Here is an 18,866-nt window from a genome sequence, read left to right on the forward strand (position 1 = left end):
TACCTACATGAATTGCAGTCATTGTAATTTTCCAAATAACTATTAGAGTACAATTGAAAGGTTTTTGTACAAACTGCCTATGATAACAGTATATTTAAAAAAAAATAAAAAACTCAAACTGCACTCAAAATGCATGTTCCAAATTATTATGCACAGCAGAATTTTCAACCTTTTCATTTTAATAAAGAACAAAAAAATGGTCATTTTTGAAATTATAAGCATTAGCAGGTTATTACAAACTGAAATCAAACAGTTTTCAACTCAAAACTTTATTCTAGGTGATGTTACATTTGCACATAGGACCCCTTGTTCGAAAGGAGCTTCTGAACTCTCTCGTCCATTGAATTTGTCAGGTTTTGGATGGTTTCTGCTTCAATTGTTTTGCATGAGGACAGAATACCCTCCCAGAGCTGTTGCTTAGATGTGAACTGCCTCCCGCCATCATAGAGACTCCTTTTGATGATGCTCCAGAGGTTCTCAATGGGGTTGAGGTCAGGGGAGCATGGGTGCCACACCATAAGTTTGTCCCCTTTTATGCCCATAGCAGCCAGAGATGCAGATGTGTTATGTGCAGCATGAGACGGGGCATTATCATGCATGAAATGATCTCGATGGTCCAGATGGATGGAGTGGAGGATGGCTGGTTGATGGACACCCCATGCAAACACGGCTAACGCGCTAACAAGGAGGAGGTGGAGTAATGTTTTGGGCTGGAATCATGGGGAGAGAGATTGTCGGCCCTTTTAGGATCCCTGAAGGGGTAAAGATGAACTCCATAATGTACGTTGAGTTTCTCAAACAGCACTTCCTTCCATGGTTCAAGAAGAAGAACCGTGCATTCCGCAGCAAGATCATTTTCATGCATGATACAATTTTATATGTATATACAATTTTATATGTATATATAATCTATATACCCCCTACTCTCACGCACATACAGCTCCACTCTGTCACCATGGACACTGGGGTTACTGGTACCAATGCTTCCTATGGGGCTGGTGCTGATCTCTATCCCTTCCTGCTCTGTGCATGGTCACACCACATACAACCAGGGCCTCCATGATAACTGAATATAGTATACAGGCAATGCTTTTCTATCAATGGTGTGCAACTACAACTCCCAGCATGCCTGCACCCAGACGGACTGTGCCAGGAGCTCTCCCTCCGCGCCGTCCCCTGCTCAGGCATTGTCTCGGACAGCTTTACGCTGCCACTTGCCGGGGTCCTGAAGGACGACAACAAAGATGGCGGCGCCCACAGGCAGGTGGTTGTGCTGCGCAGCACAGTTAGGAGGCCGGTAGGTGATTGTCAGCAGAGCTCATGTAATAGAGCAGGTGTCTGTACAGACGGGGCGTCTCTTACACAGTAATAAACCTGCTTGTGTCTCCTGTGCCTGCTGGCAGCGGCCGCCGAGAACACCAGCCTGCTCTTCTGCAGTGTGACCTCTATGGCAGCCGCTCTATAGCTCGTCACCCAGCTTTCCCTGTCTACTGAATGGCACATCTTAATTCTGAAGCAGTCCTTGTATAACTAGAGGGACCTGTCGGTCAGGATGATGGGTGACATCCCCTGATCTGATGAGAGTAGTTGTTGACTCATTGCCAGGGCTGATGGATCTCTGATGTCCTAAACATGAAAGCAGAAAACCACCAAGACTTTTCATTGGGACCTGACAGCGGCTTCATTCTTCCTGGGGTTCAGGCTGCTGTCAGGTTCATTTTAAAGGGCCGTTCCACTTTTGAGCAACTTTCAAGTACAGCAGACTGTGATATTGATAATTTTTCCTTTGGATTGGACATCAGTATGTGAGTTATGCAAATCTTGAATCCTGGTCCACTAGAAGTAACAGGGAGAACCCAGAGCAGTGATCTAATGAATAAATCTCCTGGAATAGACATCCAGGGGTAAATGGGGGGCAACAAATCCCAGAACCAGAGGTAACAAATAATTTTTATATATGTTCTTTAAAATATACAAATGGCAATAGGACATGGGATGATCCTGGGTTCAAATCCCACCAAGAACAACATCTGCAAGGAGTTTGTATGTTCTCCCCGAGTTTGTGTGGGTTTCCTCCGGGTTCTCTGGTTTCCTCCCACACTCCAAAAACATACTGACATATAGATTGTGAACCCCAATGGGGACAGTGATGATGATATCTGTAAAGCGCTGTGCAATTAATGGCGCTATAAAAGTGAGTAAAATAAATAAATAAAAATCCAGATTGGTTACAAACCATACATTAAAAAACATTTTTTTTCGCTGGTGATGACAGCGTTTAAAACTTGCATATAAGTATAGATAATGCTTCTACAAAATCCAATACAAATAGTGAGGTAAAAAAAGATTAAATGAATATTGTACATTGGCAGAGTGTCCAGGGGAAGGTTACCTCATATCTATATGCAAAGTATCAGCAGAATAAAAAATGTTGGTATACCTTATTGGATATTCGCTAAGTATAAAACATATTATGTAGAGAGCATACCCGATAGTTGTCAATCTGGATCACAATACCTCGCTCCCATCGCACATTTCGCACTGCTTCCTCAGGGGGCGTGTGTATTTGTGGACATCTTTAAAAATGGAGCGTAGTTAACATGTGCATTGACTTTAGGGCACACTGGACAGATAAGATGTCCATCTACTGTTGCCACCATGCAACCAGCAATTATCTGAAAATCCCAAGTAAGGTAACATTCACACATCTAAGTCTAATTTTACATCTTTGAGAAATTAACCTGTTTTCCCTCCTGTGTCATCTGTATTGCCTCTATTTAGAATCTGTTTTTTCTCTGATGCAGGAGACTGTCTGATCTGTTGTTATCCATTGATGCTTAAGTCAGTCATAAACAGATGGATATCTCCTGCACAGAGTCTGTCTTCTGTATGCCATCCTTTTTATATGGATCCCCTTAGACTTTATTGGCTGAGTCTGATCCACAAAACGAATGAGAACAGGACCTGCTCCGAGTCTCCCAGTCTGGAGACCCAGATCAGTTTGTAAAACAGATGTGTTTCTCAATGAAGCTTTATGGGTGTGTGTGCTGTCTGAGAAAAGAACGGTCAGCACACAAATGTGTGACTGCAGTCTTAGGCTATGTTCACACATCATGGTTTTTTTAAGTGTTTTTTTTCTACAGCAAAACTTGATCTCTTGCCAGGAGGTTGTTCAGGATTTTTCTTGCCTTTTTCTTGTTTTTTTGAGCATTTTTTCACTGTCCTTTTCTCTTTTATGAATGTACATAAAGTTCAGTGAAAAAAAAAATCTCATTCTGCCTTTGGTGCAAAAAACGCTGAAAAACCTGACACCTGCGTTTTTTGCACCACCCATTACTTCCAATGGGTGAAAAAACGCTGAAAGAAGTGACATGCTCTATTTTTCAAAAAAAACATGCAAAGCACAAAATCCTGAACAAAAAAAGCCATGATGTGTACATGTGATTTGTGGAATTTCATAGACTTTGCTGGTACCGTAAAACGCAGCTGAAAATTTGCATTAAAAAAAACACTGAAAAAAACATGATGTGTGAGCATACCCTTAGACTGGGTTTCAGTGCTGCAGTCAAACGTGCTCGTGCCCAAATCCGGAGGGCAAGGTTTTCATATAGTCTGCTAGTTGGCCCGATGATTTGAAAGTAGTACTGCAGTTTAGCCACCTCAAAATTATGTCATGAAAATGGCAGGTTAATGAGTGTGAGAGCTAGCAATGTAACATCCTATGCCTAGTATAATGCAGCCTGAAGCACCGACTTTGGGCTCTCAGTACGCGGAGGGGGGTTTATCGTCAAAAATCGCTAATGGAATAATTTAGAAAAATGATTTTATTGCAGAGTCCTGGAGGAGGCTAGCTATAATAAATGTGCAGCATGTCATTAATTTTCAGTAGAAAATCTGCTCCACTGTGAAAAGAAACTCTCTAAGGCCTTAAAGGGAATCTGTCAGTAGGATCGTCCTTCCTAAGCCATCTATATGGGCATTCAGATCATGAAAGCTGAATAAAATTACATCTTGATATCTGCGATCCGATGTCTTATTCCAGAGAAATCCAAGTTTTTCTTATATGTAAATGAGCTGTTAAGATCTATGGGCCAGACATAGATCTCAAGTCTGTGGTTCCATTAAAAGCTTAGACAGTGCACAGATGGCATCTTAGTTCTTCTATTGCTGTTACTGTTTTCAAGGAGAAGCTTGAGAAACTGCTATCATGTATTTTTCGAGCATACTAAAGGAAATTGGTCTCTTTCATACTGTACAGGCAGAAGGAGGCCTCGGAGGTGTCCATCAGGCATGAGCCTTGTCCAACACTTCCTCCAACACTGCCATAGATTTGAGCTAAAGGTCCCGTCACACATAACGAGATCGCTAGCGAGATCGCTAATGAGTCACGGTTTTGGTGACGCAATAGTGATCTCGCTAGCGATCTCGTTATGTCTGACAGGTAGCAACGATCAGGCCCCTGCTGTGAGATCGCTGATCGTTACAAAGCTTCCTGGACCATTCTTGGGTCGTTGCGCTCCCGCTGGGCAGTGTGCATCACTGTATTTGACACCTTATCAACAACCTCGTTACCGATTCAGAACTGAGACATGTAGACGTGCATAAATTGGACTCTTCTGCGCTCCTCGTCCCCGATTGGTGGTCACTACTGCGTCCTTGTTTTTTCAGATCCCACCAGCATTCTCCGGCTGTGACTCCACTTTGAAGAAATCAGGCATCTTTAGCGAGGTAGGTATTGTTTGGGGTCTCAAATGAGTTTCCATTTTTAATGGAGACGCAGTAGAGATCCCATCTGACCGGAGACGCAGTGTTAAACCAAGGCCACCCAATCAGAATGCAGTAGCATCCACCAACAGGAGATGACGGGGACGCGGAAAAGCAATTTTATGCACGCCTTTCTGACACAGTATAGTCCCTATCAAGGTGTGGATCGTTGAAATAGCTGCTGTGTGAAAGCATCCCAACGACCACCGAGATCGTTAGTTAGATCGCTGGGGCGGCTGGGATCGTTGGAAAGTTCTGCATGTTTGACATCTCCCCAGCGATCCCAAAACCGTGACGCAATAACGATCTCGCTAGCGATCTCGCTATGTGTGACAGGGCCTTTAGTCTCCATTCTGACTCTTCAGTCTTGAATTGGCCAAGTGTTTATTTCACTTGGGGGCACAATTTATTTCCCGCAGAGACAAAGCATCAGGCAGGTAAAATCCACAATAGTCTGGAGTTTGCATCCCGGTATGGGACTGTGGATTGATGGACTTTTATGGCATCTTATTTTCTTTTATACATTTTGTAAGGACAGTATGGGGGCCAGCACTGGTTTTCAGGGGTTAAATCCAACCATGGTCAATATCTGCATATAGTTTGCATGGTTTTACCATGTTTGTGTGGTTTTTCTCAACATTCAGAAAACTTATTGGTCCGTTCACTTGCTTTCTATCATATTGGCCCAAGAATGTGTTTATCTAATAGAAGAAAATTAGATTGTTGATCCCATTGGGGACAGAGACTGGTGTGAATGATGTCATCTATGGACACCACTGCGGAACATGTTGGCGCTGTACACACAGCATAAATAAGGAGTTTTCTTAGAGTAGACTTGTTGATATATCAGTAGGATCTGGCTCTAATATCTTATTAGCAGGTGTCAGACTACTGTGATCTTCATATATGATAGAACCAATGTTAGTAGAGCTGGTAGAAAAGTATCCTGTCATTACATCCATTCTCTGCTCCCCATGGCTTTTCCTGGGCAGTCACATGGTTGGTCGTTGACTATAATGGGCTAACCACCAAAAAAGCTGGAGCGTCTGAGGACAATATGCCACTTGTGGTGCCAATCTGCTTATTTTCTGCTTTCCTACCTATGACGCCATGGGGCATTGCAGCCAGTCTTTTTCCATGTTGCAGCCATATTGCACCCCACCTGTATCAGGCATAACACCGTCCTACACGCAGAGCGCCGCCCTCCTGTCAGGTGCTGATCATAACAAGACAAACATAAGAGAACATATAGTAAAGTCAATTTAGTTACTAAAGTAAGTGCCAAGATCATCCGAAGGGAACAATTAACTTTCCACAATAAAATGATAACCATGAAGGTTCATAGCTGCTCTTTTAGGTTTCTGGCCCTTTAGATTACATTGCATTGTAACTTATAACCTTTTATATCCCTTTGCTTTCTTGTCTAGTTTAATATTCTGAGTATATAAAAGTGTTTGACCTAAAACCGGCTTTTCTCATATTTCAGGTTGTATCGTCATACGAGGACTTCATTTTATTCCACCGCCCCCCAAACGCTTTATCCGTTTGCTGCAAGGAAACCTCAGCTCTCATTCACAGTTACTCGCAATCCAGGTATTTTCTGCATCCAAGTGTGAGCCTTGCTTCATCAGCTCGTCTGGTATCGAGTCTAACAGTCCACATACCTATTATGTAATGGACATTCGAGCCCGCAGATATCGGCAGGAGCAACTGGCCATCTAATGTGTATGGGGGTCTTCCAACTCTTCCCCGACTCATGATGTTAGTGGGAGAAAATGGATCCAGTATGTTGAATTTCAGCACTCGATGCTTTTATTTGGTGCAGAGATAAATCTTTGTCAGAGGAGTCTCTCATAGAGCGCACAGAGCCTGGATGAGATGATGAATTCTGCCACGTGTCTGATCCCTCATCGGGGGCTGTGATCCCATACTCTGCACCGCCATATATTCATCAGTAGTGGCTCATCGAGGGCTGTGATCCCATACTCTGCACTTTCATATATTAGTCAGTAGTGGCTCATCGGGGGCTGTGATCCCATACTCTGCACCCTCATATATTAATCTGTAGTGGCTCATCGGGGGCTGTGATCCCATACTCTGGACCCTCAGATATTAATCAGTAGTGACTCATCAGGGGCTGTGATCCCATACTCTGCACCCCTATATGTTAATCAGTAGTGACTCATCGGGGGCTGTGATCCCATACTCTGCACCCCCATATATTAATCAATAGTGGCTCATCGCGGGCTGTGATCCCATACTCTGCACCCCCATGTATTAATCAGTAGTAAATTATCGGGGGCTGTGATCCCATACTCTGCACCCCCATATATTAATCAGTAGTGACTCATTGGGGGCTGTGATCCCATACTCTGGACCCTTATATATTAATCAGTAGTTGCTCATTGGGGGCTGTGATCCCATACTCTGGACCCTCATATATTAGTCAGTAGTGGCTCATCGGGGGCTGTGATCCCATACTCTGCACCCCTATATATTAATCAGTAGTGGCTCATCGGGTGCTTTGATCCTATACTCTGCACCCCCATATATTAATCAGTAGTGGATCATCAGGGGCTGTGATCCCATACTCTACACCCCCATATATTAATCAGTAGTGGCTCATCAGGGGCTGTGATCCCATACTCTGCACCCCTATATATTAATCAGTAGTGGCTCATCAGGGGCTGTGATCCCATACTCTGCACCCCCAAATATTAATTATTAGTGGCTTATCGGGCGCTGTGATCCCATACTCTGCACCCCTATATGTTAATCAGTAGTGACTCATCGGGGGCTGTGATCCCATACTCTGCACCCCCATATATTAATCAATAGTGGCTCATCGCGGGCTGTGATCCCATACTCTGCACCCCCATGTATTAATCAGTAGTAAATTATCGGGGGCTGTGATCCCATACTCTGCACCCCCATATATTAATCAGTAGTGACTCATTGGGGACTGTGATCCCATACTCTGGACCCTTATATATTAATCAGTAGTGGCTCATCGGGGGCTGTGATCCCATACTCTGCACCCCCATATATTAATCAGTAGTGACTCATTGGGAGCTGTGATCCCATACTCTGGACCCTCATATATTAGTCAGTAGTGGCTCATCGGGGGCTGTGATCCCATACTCTGCACCCCCATATATTAATCAGTAGTGGCTCATCGGGTGCTTTGATCCTATACTCTGCACCCCCATATATTAATCAGTAGTGGCTCATCAGGGGCTGTGATCCCATACTCTACACCCCCATATATTAATCAGTAGTGGCTCATCAGGGGCTGTGATCCCATACTCTGCACCCCTATATATTAATCAGTAGTGGCTCATCAGGGGCTGTGATCCTATACTCTGCACCCCCAAATATTAATTATTAGTGGCTTATCGGGCGCTGTGATCCCATACTCTGCACCCCCATTTATTAATCAGCAGTGACTCATCAGGGGCTGTGATCCCATACTCTGCACTCCCAAATATTAATCAGTAGTGGCTCATCAGGGGCTGTGATCCCATATTCTGCACCCCATATATTAATCAATAGTGGCTTATCGGGGTCTGTGAGCCCATGCTCTGTACAATCATTAGTGGCTCATCGGGGGCTGTGATCCCATACTCTGCACCCCCAAATATTAATTATTAGTGGCTTATCGGGCGCTGTGATCCCATACTCTGCACCCCCATATATTAATCAGTAGTAGCTCATCAGGGGCTGTGATCCCATACGCTGCACTCCCAAATATTAATCAGTAGTGGCTAATCAGGGGTTGTGATCCCATACTCTGCACCCCCATATATTAATCAGTAGTGACTCATCGGTGGCTGTGATCCCATACTCTGCAACCCCATATATTAATCAGTAGTGACTCATCGGGGGCTTTGATACCATACTCTGCACCCCTATATATTAATCAGTAGTGACTCATCGGGGGCTGTGATCCCATACTCTGCACCCCCATATATTTATCAGTAGTGACTCATTGGGGGCTGTGATCCCATACTCTGGACCCTTATATATTAATCAGTAGTGGCTCATCGGGGGCTGTGATCCCATACTCTGGACCCTTATATATTAATCAGTAGTGGCTCATCGGGGGCTGTGATCCCATACTCTGCACCCCCATATATTAATCAGTAGTGGCTCATTGGGGGCTGTGATCCCATACTCTGGACCCTCATATATTAGTCAGTAGTGGCTCATCGGGGGCTGTGATCCCATACTCTGCACCCCCATATATTAATCAGTAGTGGCTCATCGGGTGCTTTGATCCTATACTCTGCACCCCCATATATTAATCAGTAGTGGCTCATCAGGGGCTGTGATCCCATACTCTGCACCCCTATATATTAATCAGTAGTGGCTAATCAGGGGTTGTGATCCCATACTCTGCACCCCCATATATTAATCAGTAGTGACTCATCGGTGGCTGTGATCCCATACGCTGCAACCCCATATATTAATCAGTAGTGACTCATCGGTGGCTGTGATCCCATACTCTGCAACCCCATATATTAATCAGTAGTGACTCATCGGGGGCTTTGATACCATACTCTGCACCCCTATATGTTAATCAGTAGTGACTCATCGGGGGTTGTGATCCCATACTCTGCACCCCCATATATTAATCAGTAGTGGCTCATCAGGGGCTGTGATTCCATACTCTGCACCCCCATATATTAATCAGTAGTGACTCATCGGGGGCTGTGATCCCATATTCTGAACCCCCAAATATTAATCTATAGTGGCTTATCGGGGGCTGTGATCCCATATTCTGAACCCCCAAATATTAATCAATAGTGGCTTATTGGGGGCTGTGATCCCATATTCTGTACCCTCATATATTAGTAAGTAGCGGCTCATCGCGGGCTGTGATCCCATACTCTGCACCCCCATATATTAATCAGTAGTGGCTCATCAGGGGCTGTGATTCCATACTCTGCACCCCCATATATTAATCAGTAGTGACTCATCGGGGGCTGTGATCCCATACTCTGCACCCCCATATATTAATCAGTAGTGACTCATTGGGGGCTGTGATCCCATGCTCTGCACCCCCATATATTAATCAGTAATGACTCATTGGGGGCTGCGATCCCATACTCTGGACCTTCATATATTAGTCAGTAGTGGCTCATCGCGGGCTGTGATCACATACTCTGGACCCTCAATTATTAGTCAGTAGTGGCTCATCAGGGGCTGTGATCCTTTACTCTGCACCCCCATATATTAATTGGTAGTGATTCATCGGGGGCTGTGATCCCATACTCTGCACCCCCATATATTAAGTGCTGCAAGGAAATTTAAAGGGAGACTGTTACTCGATTTATGCTGCTCAAACCATGAGAAGCAAGAATCTGACTGCATGATGGCACCCAGTATGTTTTGTCTATGTGTATATACATGGGGTGAGACCTGTCAGTTACCTGTAGAGGTGCAGGAAGGAGCCGCAGAGGACGGTGCCTAACTAGTCATGTCTCTCCCTACACTCCCCGTCTGGCTCTTCAAACTGTCAAATTATGTCCAATTTGCCCTTTTTTCTGTTTTTTTTGTGTTATTCCAATACACACAAAGGAAATAAACCTGTATATAACAAAACATGTGTAATTGCAACAATTTTTTGGGAGAAATGCTTCATTTTCTGGAACAATTTCACGGGTGCCAACACTTTCAGCCATGACTGTATATGTGTGTACACAATTGAGAGGAGGATCCATAATATAAAATACACCAAACAATGTTTTATATATGTAATCTAATCCCCTAACCTGTATTCTCCAGGCCCCAGAGACCCCCATATGATCACCGTAGTGTTCAGCATTTGTCACTTCTCCCAGCATGGTGTCTGTCTGTTAGCAGATGATGGTATAGGACTGAACCGCCATTAAATGTCATGTTGATGTATGCCTTTCTTCTTCCCGTAGCACGATGTATGTTCATCCAGACACAGGATACACCAAATCCCAACAGTGTCAAGTTCATCCCAGGAAGAGCAGTTTTGGAAGCAAGGACCATGGATTTCCCAAACCGCACTGCTGCCTTCTGCTCCCCTTTAGCCAGGTAATGGGCACAAGGTAGAGCACAGCCCACTATGCTTGTTTGGGAAGAGGTGGACATGTATGTTTGTATCGCTATATTAAAGCCTATGGGAGTTACAGAAACAGACAAAGCAAAACCCATCTTCACTAAGTTTCCGGTTGTATCAGATTATTGTTTAACGTAAATCTCCACTTTTTGTTATCAGGCTTTTTGTAGGTCTATATTTCTGTGCTGATTAATGTTTACATATATCTTTCTAGCTTCCATAGCTCAGTTTTTCTGATACAGAGCTCCAAATCTCCAGCATAGACAGAGAATTACAACATAACATGCTGGATACCTGCAGCCACCACTAGAGGGAGCTTAGGAGCTGCACATCACCACTAAGACTGGGACTACACCTGACCCGACCACAATGTCCCGTTACTACATACACAGCGGGTGATGGTGGATATGCTCGTTCCGCAGATTTGATGAACTGTCATCCAGCGCTAATTTGTGGGTCATAAGGTCACATGACCACATTCATTATTAATGATATAGCAAGTTTGATCTCATGTTGTGGTGGCCCAAGTCACCAGGTAGCCCTCGGCTAAGTATCATAACATTGAGTATAATTTATACCATTGAAAAGGGTCAATTTTAGCAAAGCAATGGACTTAAAGGGGTATTTACATCTCCAAGATCCTATCCCAATATTTAGTAGGTAGTTATGATATTAGCAAATACCTCCAATTAGAAATGTAGTATAGTTCTCCTGATTTGCTATGTCACTTACCCCATGTGCAAGGCGTTGCAGTAGTTTAGGCATCCATGGTTACGACCAATAACAACTAACTGTCACTTTGAGTGGTCATAACCATGGATACATAAAGAGGTTTTGCCACGAACAAAGGTTGATTTTAATCAATAGATCTTGGAATAATAATAATTTCCACCATTGGATGTGTTTAAATAAATGTTCCTGTGCTGAGATAATCTTATAAATGTGCCCCTGCTGTGTACTGTGTAATGGCCGTGTCTGACCGTGCAGGAACATGGTCTGATTATACCACATCTCCTGGCAGGGGGTAGAAAAAAATACAGACATTACAGCACAGGATCACAGCTGATTCTTTTTGTCAGGTAAAACCTTTCCCTGACTGTTTTTAAACAATGTTTTCCTTCAAAGAAAGAAAGAATCAGCTGTGATCTCCTGCTGTAATGTCAGTATTTTTTTCTACCCCCTGCCAGGAGATGTGGTATGATCAGATCATGTTCCTGCACGGTCACACACAGCCATTACACCGTACACAGCAGGGGCACATTTATAAGATTATCTCAGCACAGGAACATTTTACTTAAACACATCCAATGGTGGAAATTATTATTATTCCAAGATCTATTGGTTAAAATTAACTTTTGTTTGTGGGAAAACCCCTTTAAGCTACTGCAATGCCCTGCACATGGGGTAAGTGACATAGCAAATCAGAAGAACTATACTACATTTCTGATTGGAATTATTTGCTAATATTAGTATTATTACACCTACTACATATTGGGATAGGATCTTGGTGATGGGAATACCTATTTCACTGGCGTATTCACACCAGATAAAATGAAAGGCACAAGCAATCATTTCCCATTGCCCCCTGAACTACTCTGCATAACAGCTCAAATTGGTCAAAGAAAGATAGACTGCCGGCACATTGAGGCTATCACGTTACATGTCTTATTATACTGTCACACAAACTATCAGCCACAAGGGGTTTGCATCAGGTAACAAATATATTTAAAATATGACTTTAAATGGTAATAACTTCAGCTCACCAAGTAGGAAGTAAATGGCATGGCTATGCTAAGAAATAATAATAGCCAATTCACATGATAGTCACAAGTATAACCACAAAAGATGAAAACTCTTAGTTGAAAAATATATAAATATATACACTGCTCAAAAAAATAAAGGGAACACTTAAACAACAGAATATAACTCCAAGTAAATCAAACTTCTGTGAAATCAAACTGTCCACTTAGGGAGCAACACTGATTGACAATCAATTTCACAAGCTGTTGTGCAAATGGAATAGACAATAGATGGAAATTATTGGCAATTATCAAGACACCCTCAATAAAGGAGTGGTTCTGCAGGTGGGGACCACAGACCACATCTCAGTACCAATGCTTTCTGGCTGATGTTTTGGTCACTTTTGAATGTTGGTTGTGCTTTCACACTCGTGGTAGCATGAGACGGACTCTACAACCCACAGAAGTTGCTCAGGTAGTGCAGCTCATCCCGGATGGCACATCAATGCGAACTGTGGCAAGAAGGTTTGCTGTGTCTGTCAGCGTAGTGTCCAGAGGCTGTAGGCGCTACCAGGAGACAGGCCAGTACACCAGAAGACGTGGAGGAGGCCATAGGAGGGCAACAACCCAGCAGCAGGACCGCTACCTCCGCCTTTGTGCAAGGAGGAACAGGAGGAGCACTGCCAGAGCTCTGCAAAATGACCTCCAGCAGGCCACAAATGTGCATGTGTCTGCACAAACAGTTAGAAACCAACTCCATGAGGGTGGTATGAGGGCCCAACGTCCACAGATGGGGGTTGTTCTCACAGCCCAACACCGTGCAGGACGCTTGGCATTTGCCACAGAACACTAGGATTGGCAAAGTCGCCACTGGCGCCCTGTGCTCTTCACAGATGAAAGCAGGTTCACACTGAGCACATGTGACAGATGTGACAGAGTCTGGAGACTCTGTGGAGAGCGATCTGCTGCCTGCAACATCCTTCAGCATGACCGGTTTGGCAGTGGGTCAGTAATGGTGTGGGGTGGCATTTCTTTGGAGGGCCGCACAGCCCTCCATGTGCTCACCAGAGGTAGCCTGACTGCCATTAGGTACCGAGATGAGATCCTCGGACCCCTTGTGAGACCATATGCTGGTGAGGTTGGCCCTGGGTTCCTCCTAATGCAGGACAATGCCAGACCTCATGTGGCTGGAGTGTGTCTGCAGTTCCTGCAAGATGAAGGTATTGAAGCTATGGACTGGCCTGCCCGTTCCCCAGACCTGAATCCGATTGAGCACATCTGGGACATCATGCCTCGCTCCATCCACCAACGTCACGTTGCACCACAGACTGTCCAGGAGTTGGCGGATGCTTTAGTCTAGGTCTGGGAGGAGATCCCACAGGAGACCATCCGCAACCTCATCAGGAGCATGCCCAGGCGTTGTAGGGAGGTCATACAGGCATGTGGAGGCCACACACAATACTGAGCCTCATTTTGACTTGTTTTAAGGACATTACATCAAAGTTGGATGAGCCTGTAGTGTGTTTTTCCACTTGAATTTTGGGGGTGACTCCAACTCCAGGCCTCCATTAGTTAATAAATTTGATTTCCATTGATGATTTTTGTGTGATTTTGTTGTCAGCACATTCAACTTTGTACAGAACAAAGTATTCAATGAGAATATTTCATTCACTCAGATCTAGGATGTGTTATTTGAGTGTTCCCTTTATTTTTTTGAGCAGTGTGTGTATATGTATGTGTGTATATATATATATATATATATATATATATATATATATATATATATAATATATATATATATATATATATATATATATATTTATATAATCTCATAAATATAAGGTTAAAAAGTACCAATGAATGTACACAAGGGGGCGACAGACGAACAGCAGGAAGAGATGTAAAGCTAATGGACATATTCAGAAGCGAGTCAAATATAAAGTGCATGGTGCAAATAATCAATACAAATCGTGATTGATATATAGATAATCCAAATATGGTAAAACTTTGTAATATAAATATGTGTATGTAATAAGCACTATGCATGAATAAGTAATAAAATGACATATTTCATATATAAAGGAGTAACAGCATGACTACAGCAAAGCTATATGCACATCCATATGTCTAAACTTCGAACAGCAAATATAAAAATAAGGTGAGAAATACTAAACATTCATCTCCTCCTGCTGGAATGGCGGCCCCTGACGAAAGCTGACGCCAAAACATGCGTCGAGACCTGCGTCATTCCAGCAGGAGGAGATGAATTCAGGTTAGATATTTAGTATTTATCACCTTATATTTATGAGAATCAATAAAGATTTAGATATTTTTCAACAACGAATTTTTATCTTTTGAGGTTATGCTCCTAATGTGAATTGGCTATTATTATACTGCATGGAAAAGGGAGTGTGGAGGAGGATTGAGAGACGCACAGACTTGTGCTTCAGCTTATTACAGAGCTGGATTCACAGACACACAGCTCAGTGCTGCCTTATATTGTATTCTCTGCTCCTGTTTAATGTCCTTCATGCTGCTCCTGCTGTTGGACATGGGCTGCATATGAAGCAGGAATCCCTCGGTGTCTGTGCTCTGTGTGACTGTTTCCCTTTAAGTCTATACAGGAAATTTGGGTCTCTGTATCAGAAGAACAAAGCTCAGACCGCAATAAAGATGGATTCACATGTAATTAGAACTACAGGGTAATTCACTCGCTACTTTACCCGGAAAAACTGCTGTAACTTCTATAAGAGACGATCTGTTGTACTGTAATCTGGACTGTACACACCTCGGCTCATGAGATACTGATGTTTTATAGCAAGTGTTGAAGATCTCCACCGTTCTCCACACACATCTGCACACATCGCTCCGTATTGCTGAATGTTTTCTGCAGGATGTCTGGGGTCACAGCCTGAATTTCTCGCTGTATGATCTCTCACAGGCCTATAATGTTCATGGCTTGTTACTGTACACCGACCCTTTACATGGCCCCAAAGGAAAAAATCTGGTGACAGTCCCTCGTAGATTACATTGTCACCGCAGAAGGCTTCAATACACGGTTTGGACCGGGGATTTCGACCTACAAATGTCTTTAGAAACTCACTTTAGCTTCTCTTTTAAGGACTCAGATTTCCAATAATTTTTCACAATGTAAACGCACTCCTCCAAACCGATGAAGAGGGAATTCAGCAGGAGGGAAATGTCAGCACCACATAAACTTCCGACTCGCAGAGAGGCGAGCAGCAAGTCTATCTCATAGTGGTGGAGACGACCTGGGGGGCACCAAGTCGGCGAGACCACTCGGAGCGAGGATGTTTCTTGTCGCTGAGGATCATTGCATTCTCTCTTCTCATGAACCAAAGTATGAACAGTCCAGATTACAGGACGGCCGACGTCTGTTATTGAAGTTACAGCAGTTTTCCGGGTAAAGCAGCGAGTGAATCACCATTTATTATATTTGGTTTTATACTGTAAGGGCTTTTTTTTTATCTGCAGGCATCTCTTTAGAGTTGAAGGAGTTAAAAGCGTTTTCCTCGGGCCTGACTTCATCACAGTTACAAAGGTAACATCATTAATAAGTGGGGGAGGGGCACAAGGGACGTATGAAATGGCCTCAGTTATAACATTGGCCTCTTCACTAGGAAAGTGAAGAGCTGGACTGGAACCTGATCAAGCCTGATGTCTATGCCACCATCATGGACTTCTTTTCTTCAGGTCTACCTGTAATAACAGAGGACGCGCCTCGCAGTGAGACAGGTAGGGGCATTATCCACTGGGAGGTAAATCTAGAAGGAGCATTGTCAGAGTATGTATGTGCAGAACGCCTTTGTCTTTGGGCAATCAGTCCCTCTTGGCCATTTTGTGTTAGGCAGATGACAAGGACTTTAGGCTTTAATCGGAATATGGCACCAGTTTTTCCCAATATAAACTAATGGTACCACCATTAAATAGAACCGGTCATCAAGATTTAACCTGTTAAAGATATGGCCATAATGGCCCTGTTATACTGATGTAATGGATACCTCTAGTGAAAAAATCCATAGCCTGGTTCTTATGTAATTCACCTTAGAAATTCTGGCACAATAGCCTCTTCATGCAATGACGAGCCGAGATCTCGATCTGCACATGCGCCGCTCCAGCGCCATTTTGCTGGAGAACGCGAGTACATCAATGTGCACAAGCGCCTCCCGCAGCAAGGGCGGCTCTAGGATGAAACTTAAAAAATAAAGGAGGCTCATGCAAATGCGGAGGGGCCATGGCAGAGCTGAAGACCCTCCCCACATTCCCTCCCCAATGCACGAAGAGGCACTAAAACTTTTAAGGTGAATTAAACAAGGACCAGGCTGCGGATTTTTTTTCACTACAGGTATCTATAACTCAGTATATCTGCGCCATTATGGCCATACCTTTACTTTACTAGGATAAATCGTGATGACAGGTTCTCTTTCAGCCTTCTTGTACAGCATTCCCTCCAACTCCTCCACAGCTCAAAGTGAACACCTTGTATAATGCCCCCGCGCTGTATGCTAGTCACCACGGCCATGTCCGGTGGGTGCCGCTTGTCTGTTCTGCATAGCCGGTGCAGCTGAAGCACATATCTGCGCAGCCGGCGCCTGCATATTACAGGACTTTACCGTGCTCTGCTGAAGACAGAACAGTGTGACGCGTGAATGCACAGACCTGTGCTTCAACTCCACACGCTCATGATTTGCAGCGCTGGATGGATGACATAGGCGACGTGATCCACATCCATCAAAGCGGGAAGAATGGAGGTGCCCAGCACAGAACAGCAGCGCTCATCAGGCTTGGGAGAGTTATATAAGGTACCATATATTCTTTGCTCTCCGGGGAGCTTGGGGCTTATACCCATGCTGCTGAACTGCTGTGCAAGAGGACTTTAAAGCTGTGCTTTTAGTTTATTTGGGGAAAACCTGGTGACACTCTACCCTTAAAGGAATTGTGCCGCCAATGCCAAATACTGGTATTCGGTGTCTGACATCACTTTGGTAATACACCGAATTCATTCTGGCTTATTCAGAAGGAGAGGAAAGGGTGTAAATATTGTCTGTGTGGCGTGGGAGCTCTCCATGGTATATTCTCATCCCGCTTCTCAGAGATTATTACATTTCTTCTCATTTCTGGCCACTGCAGTATTGTGTCTCAGCTGCTGCAGAACATAACAATTCTGATGAGGATATTGCACCTCAATCTGTTCATAAATAGTGGAGAGGAATTTTCTTCTCATAAAGAAGTTCTGCAGTAGCTGAGGTTTATTATAAGTACCAGTACTATACATTATAAAGCTTATAATAAAATCACTTTGGCGTCATGCAATCGTTATATATATACAGGTGGCTGGCAGCCTTCTGCTTATAGTCACATACCTCCTCCCTATACTATTATAGAATTATTCCATAGGAAACAGCAGGGACACATTCAGTAAATAGGTTACATATCTTATATTAGTGGGAGTCTGTCAGTAATATCTATCCCCAAACCGCATATATATTGGCACGCAGGTGGGGAGCGCAGCAACAGATGGGCGATATAAAGGTGTCCATGAATGTAACGTTGAGAATCTGCGTGCCCCTGTATGTGGTTTGGGAGGATAATCTGACAGATTCCCTTTATGGTGATGTACCGGAAATCTAATAGTCTCTGGAGGCTTAATTGAGCTTCCACTATCTGGATAATCCCTTTTTAAATGAAGTCGTCCCCCCGTATAAAATAAAATAACTGACACTCCCCTCCCGTACTGGCGCCGTTCCTGCGCTGTCGGTGCCTGGACTCGTGTGACCTTATGTCACATGACCTCTGCAGCCAATCAGCTGCCACTATAGGGCTACTGGGCTCTTGTCTGAGGTCTAGACAAAAGAAGTGAGCGCGGAGCAGCCCTATAGCTGCTGCTGATTGGCTGCAAGGCTCACGTGACATAGTAATGTAACATGTGCCCCAGGGGACCTGGTACGGTAGCTGAGAATAATTTATGGGATAAATATGACACTTTTTAGAATGCAAATTAGAGAATTCTTTCTCCTGAGTATTGAGCCAGAAATTAATATTGGGAGAGTTCAGCTCTGAAGTCTCCATCCTTGTGAATACAGCTCTGGACTATTAGTGTTGGTTAAATATAATTAAAGAAATGTATTTACAAAGTTCCTCAGCTTGTCATGTGGAAAAACGTTGTGTCAAATTGTGTTTAACGCTAGATATTCACTTTATAGAAATGTGTAAGGAGGAGTATTCCAGATTTCTGTACAAATTGCTTCAGT

General features: G+C 43.7%; 1 protein-coding gene across 2 annotated transcripts in view; it reads left to right on the top strand.

Annotated features, from left to right (window-relative positions):
- The first annotated feature begins 1,159 nt into the window (after nucleotides 1-1,159).
- NFU1 (NFU1 iron-sulfur cluster scaffold) overlaps nucleotides 1,160-18,866 on the top strand; it is a 71,846-nt gene continuing 54,139 nt past the window's right edge. Inside the window, exons 1-5 of one of the 2 annotated variants that reach the window (XM_073653630.1) lie at nucleotides 1,160-1,297; nucleotides 6,251-6,357; nucleotides 10,695-10,830; nucleotides 16,090-16,156; nucleotides 16,236-16,350. In XM_073653630.1, the coding sequence (XP_073509731.1) occupies nucleotides 1,245-1,297; nucleotides 6,251-6,357; nucleotides 10,695-10,830; nucleotides 16,090-16,156; nucleotides 16,236-16,350 (478 nt within the window). In that variant the 5' untranslated portion in view covers nucleotides 1,160-1,244. Of the gene's footprint in view, nucleotides 1,298-4,705; nucleotides 4,729-6,250; nucleotides 6,358-10,694; nucleotides 10,831-16,089; nucleotides 16,157-16,235; nucleotides 16,351-18,866 lie in introns of those variants that run through there. The other variant, XM_073653631.1, reaches the window with a different exon arrangement.

This window comes from Phyllobates terribilis, unplaced genomic scaffold (genome assembly GCF_046119375.1).
Source record: "Phyllobates terribilis strain yellow unplaced genomic scaffold, ASM4611937v1 Scaffold_11__3_contigs__length_659146591, whole genome shotgun sequence".
In the NCBI taxonomy this organism is placed as follows: Eukaryota; Metazoa; Chordata; class Amphibia; order Anura; family Dendrobatidae; genus Phyllobates; species Phyllobates terribilis.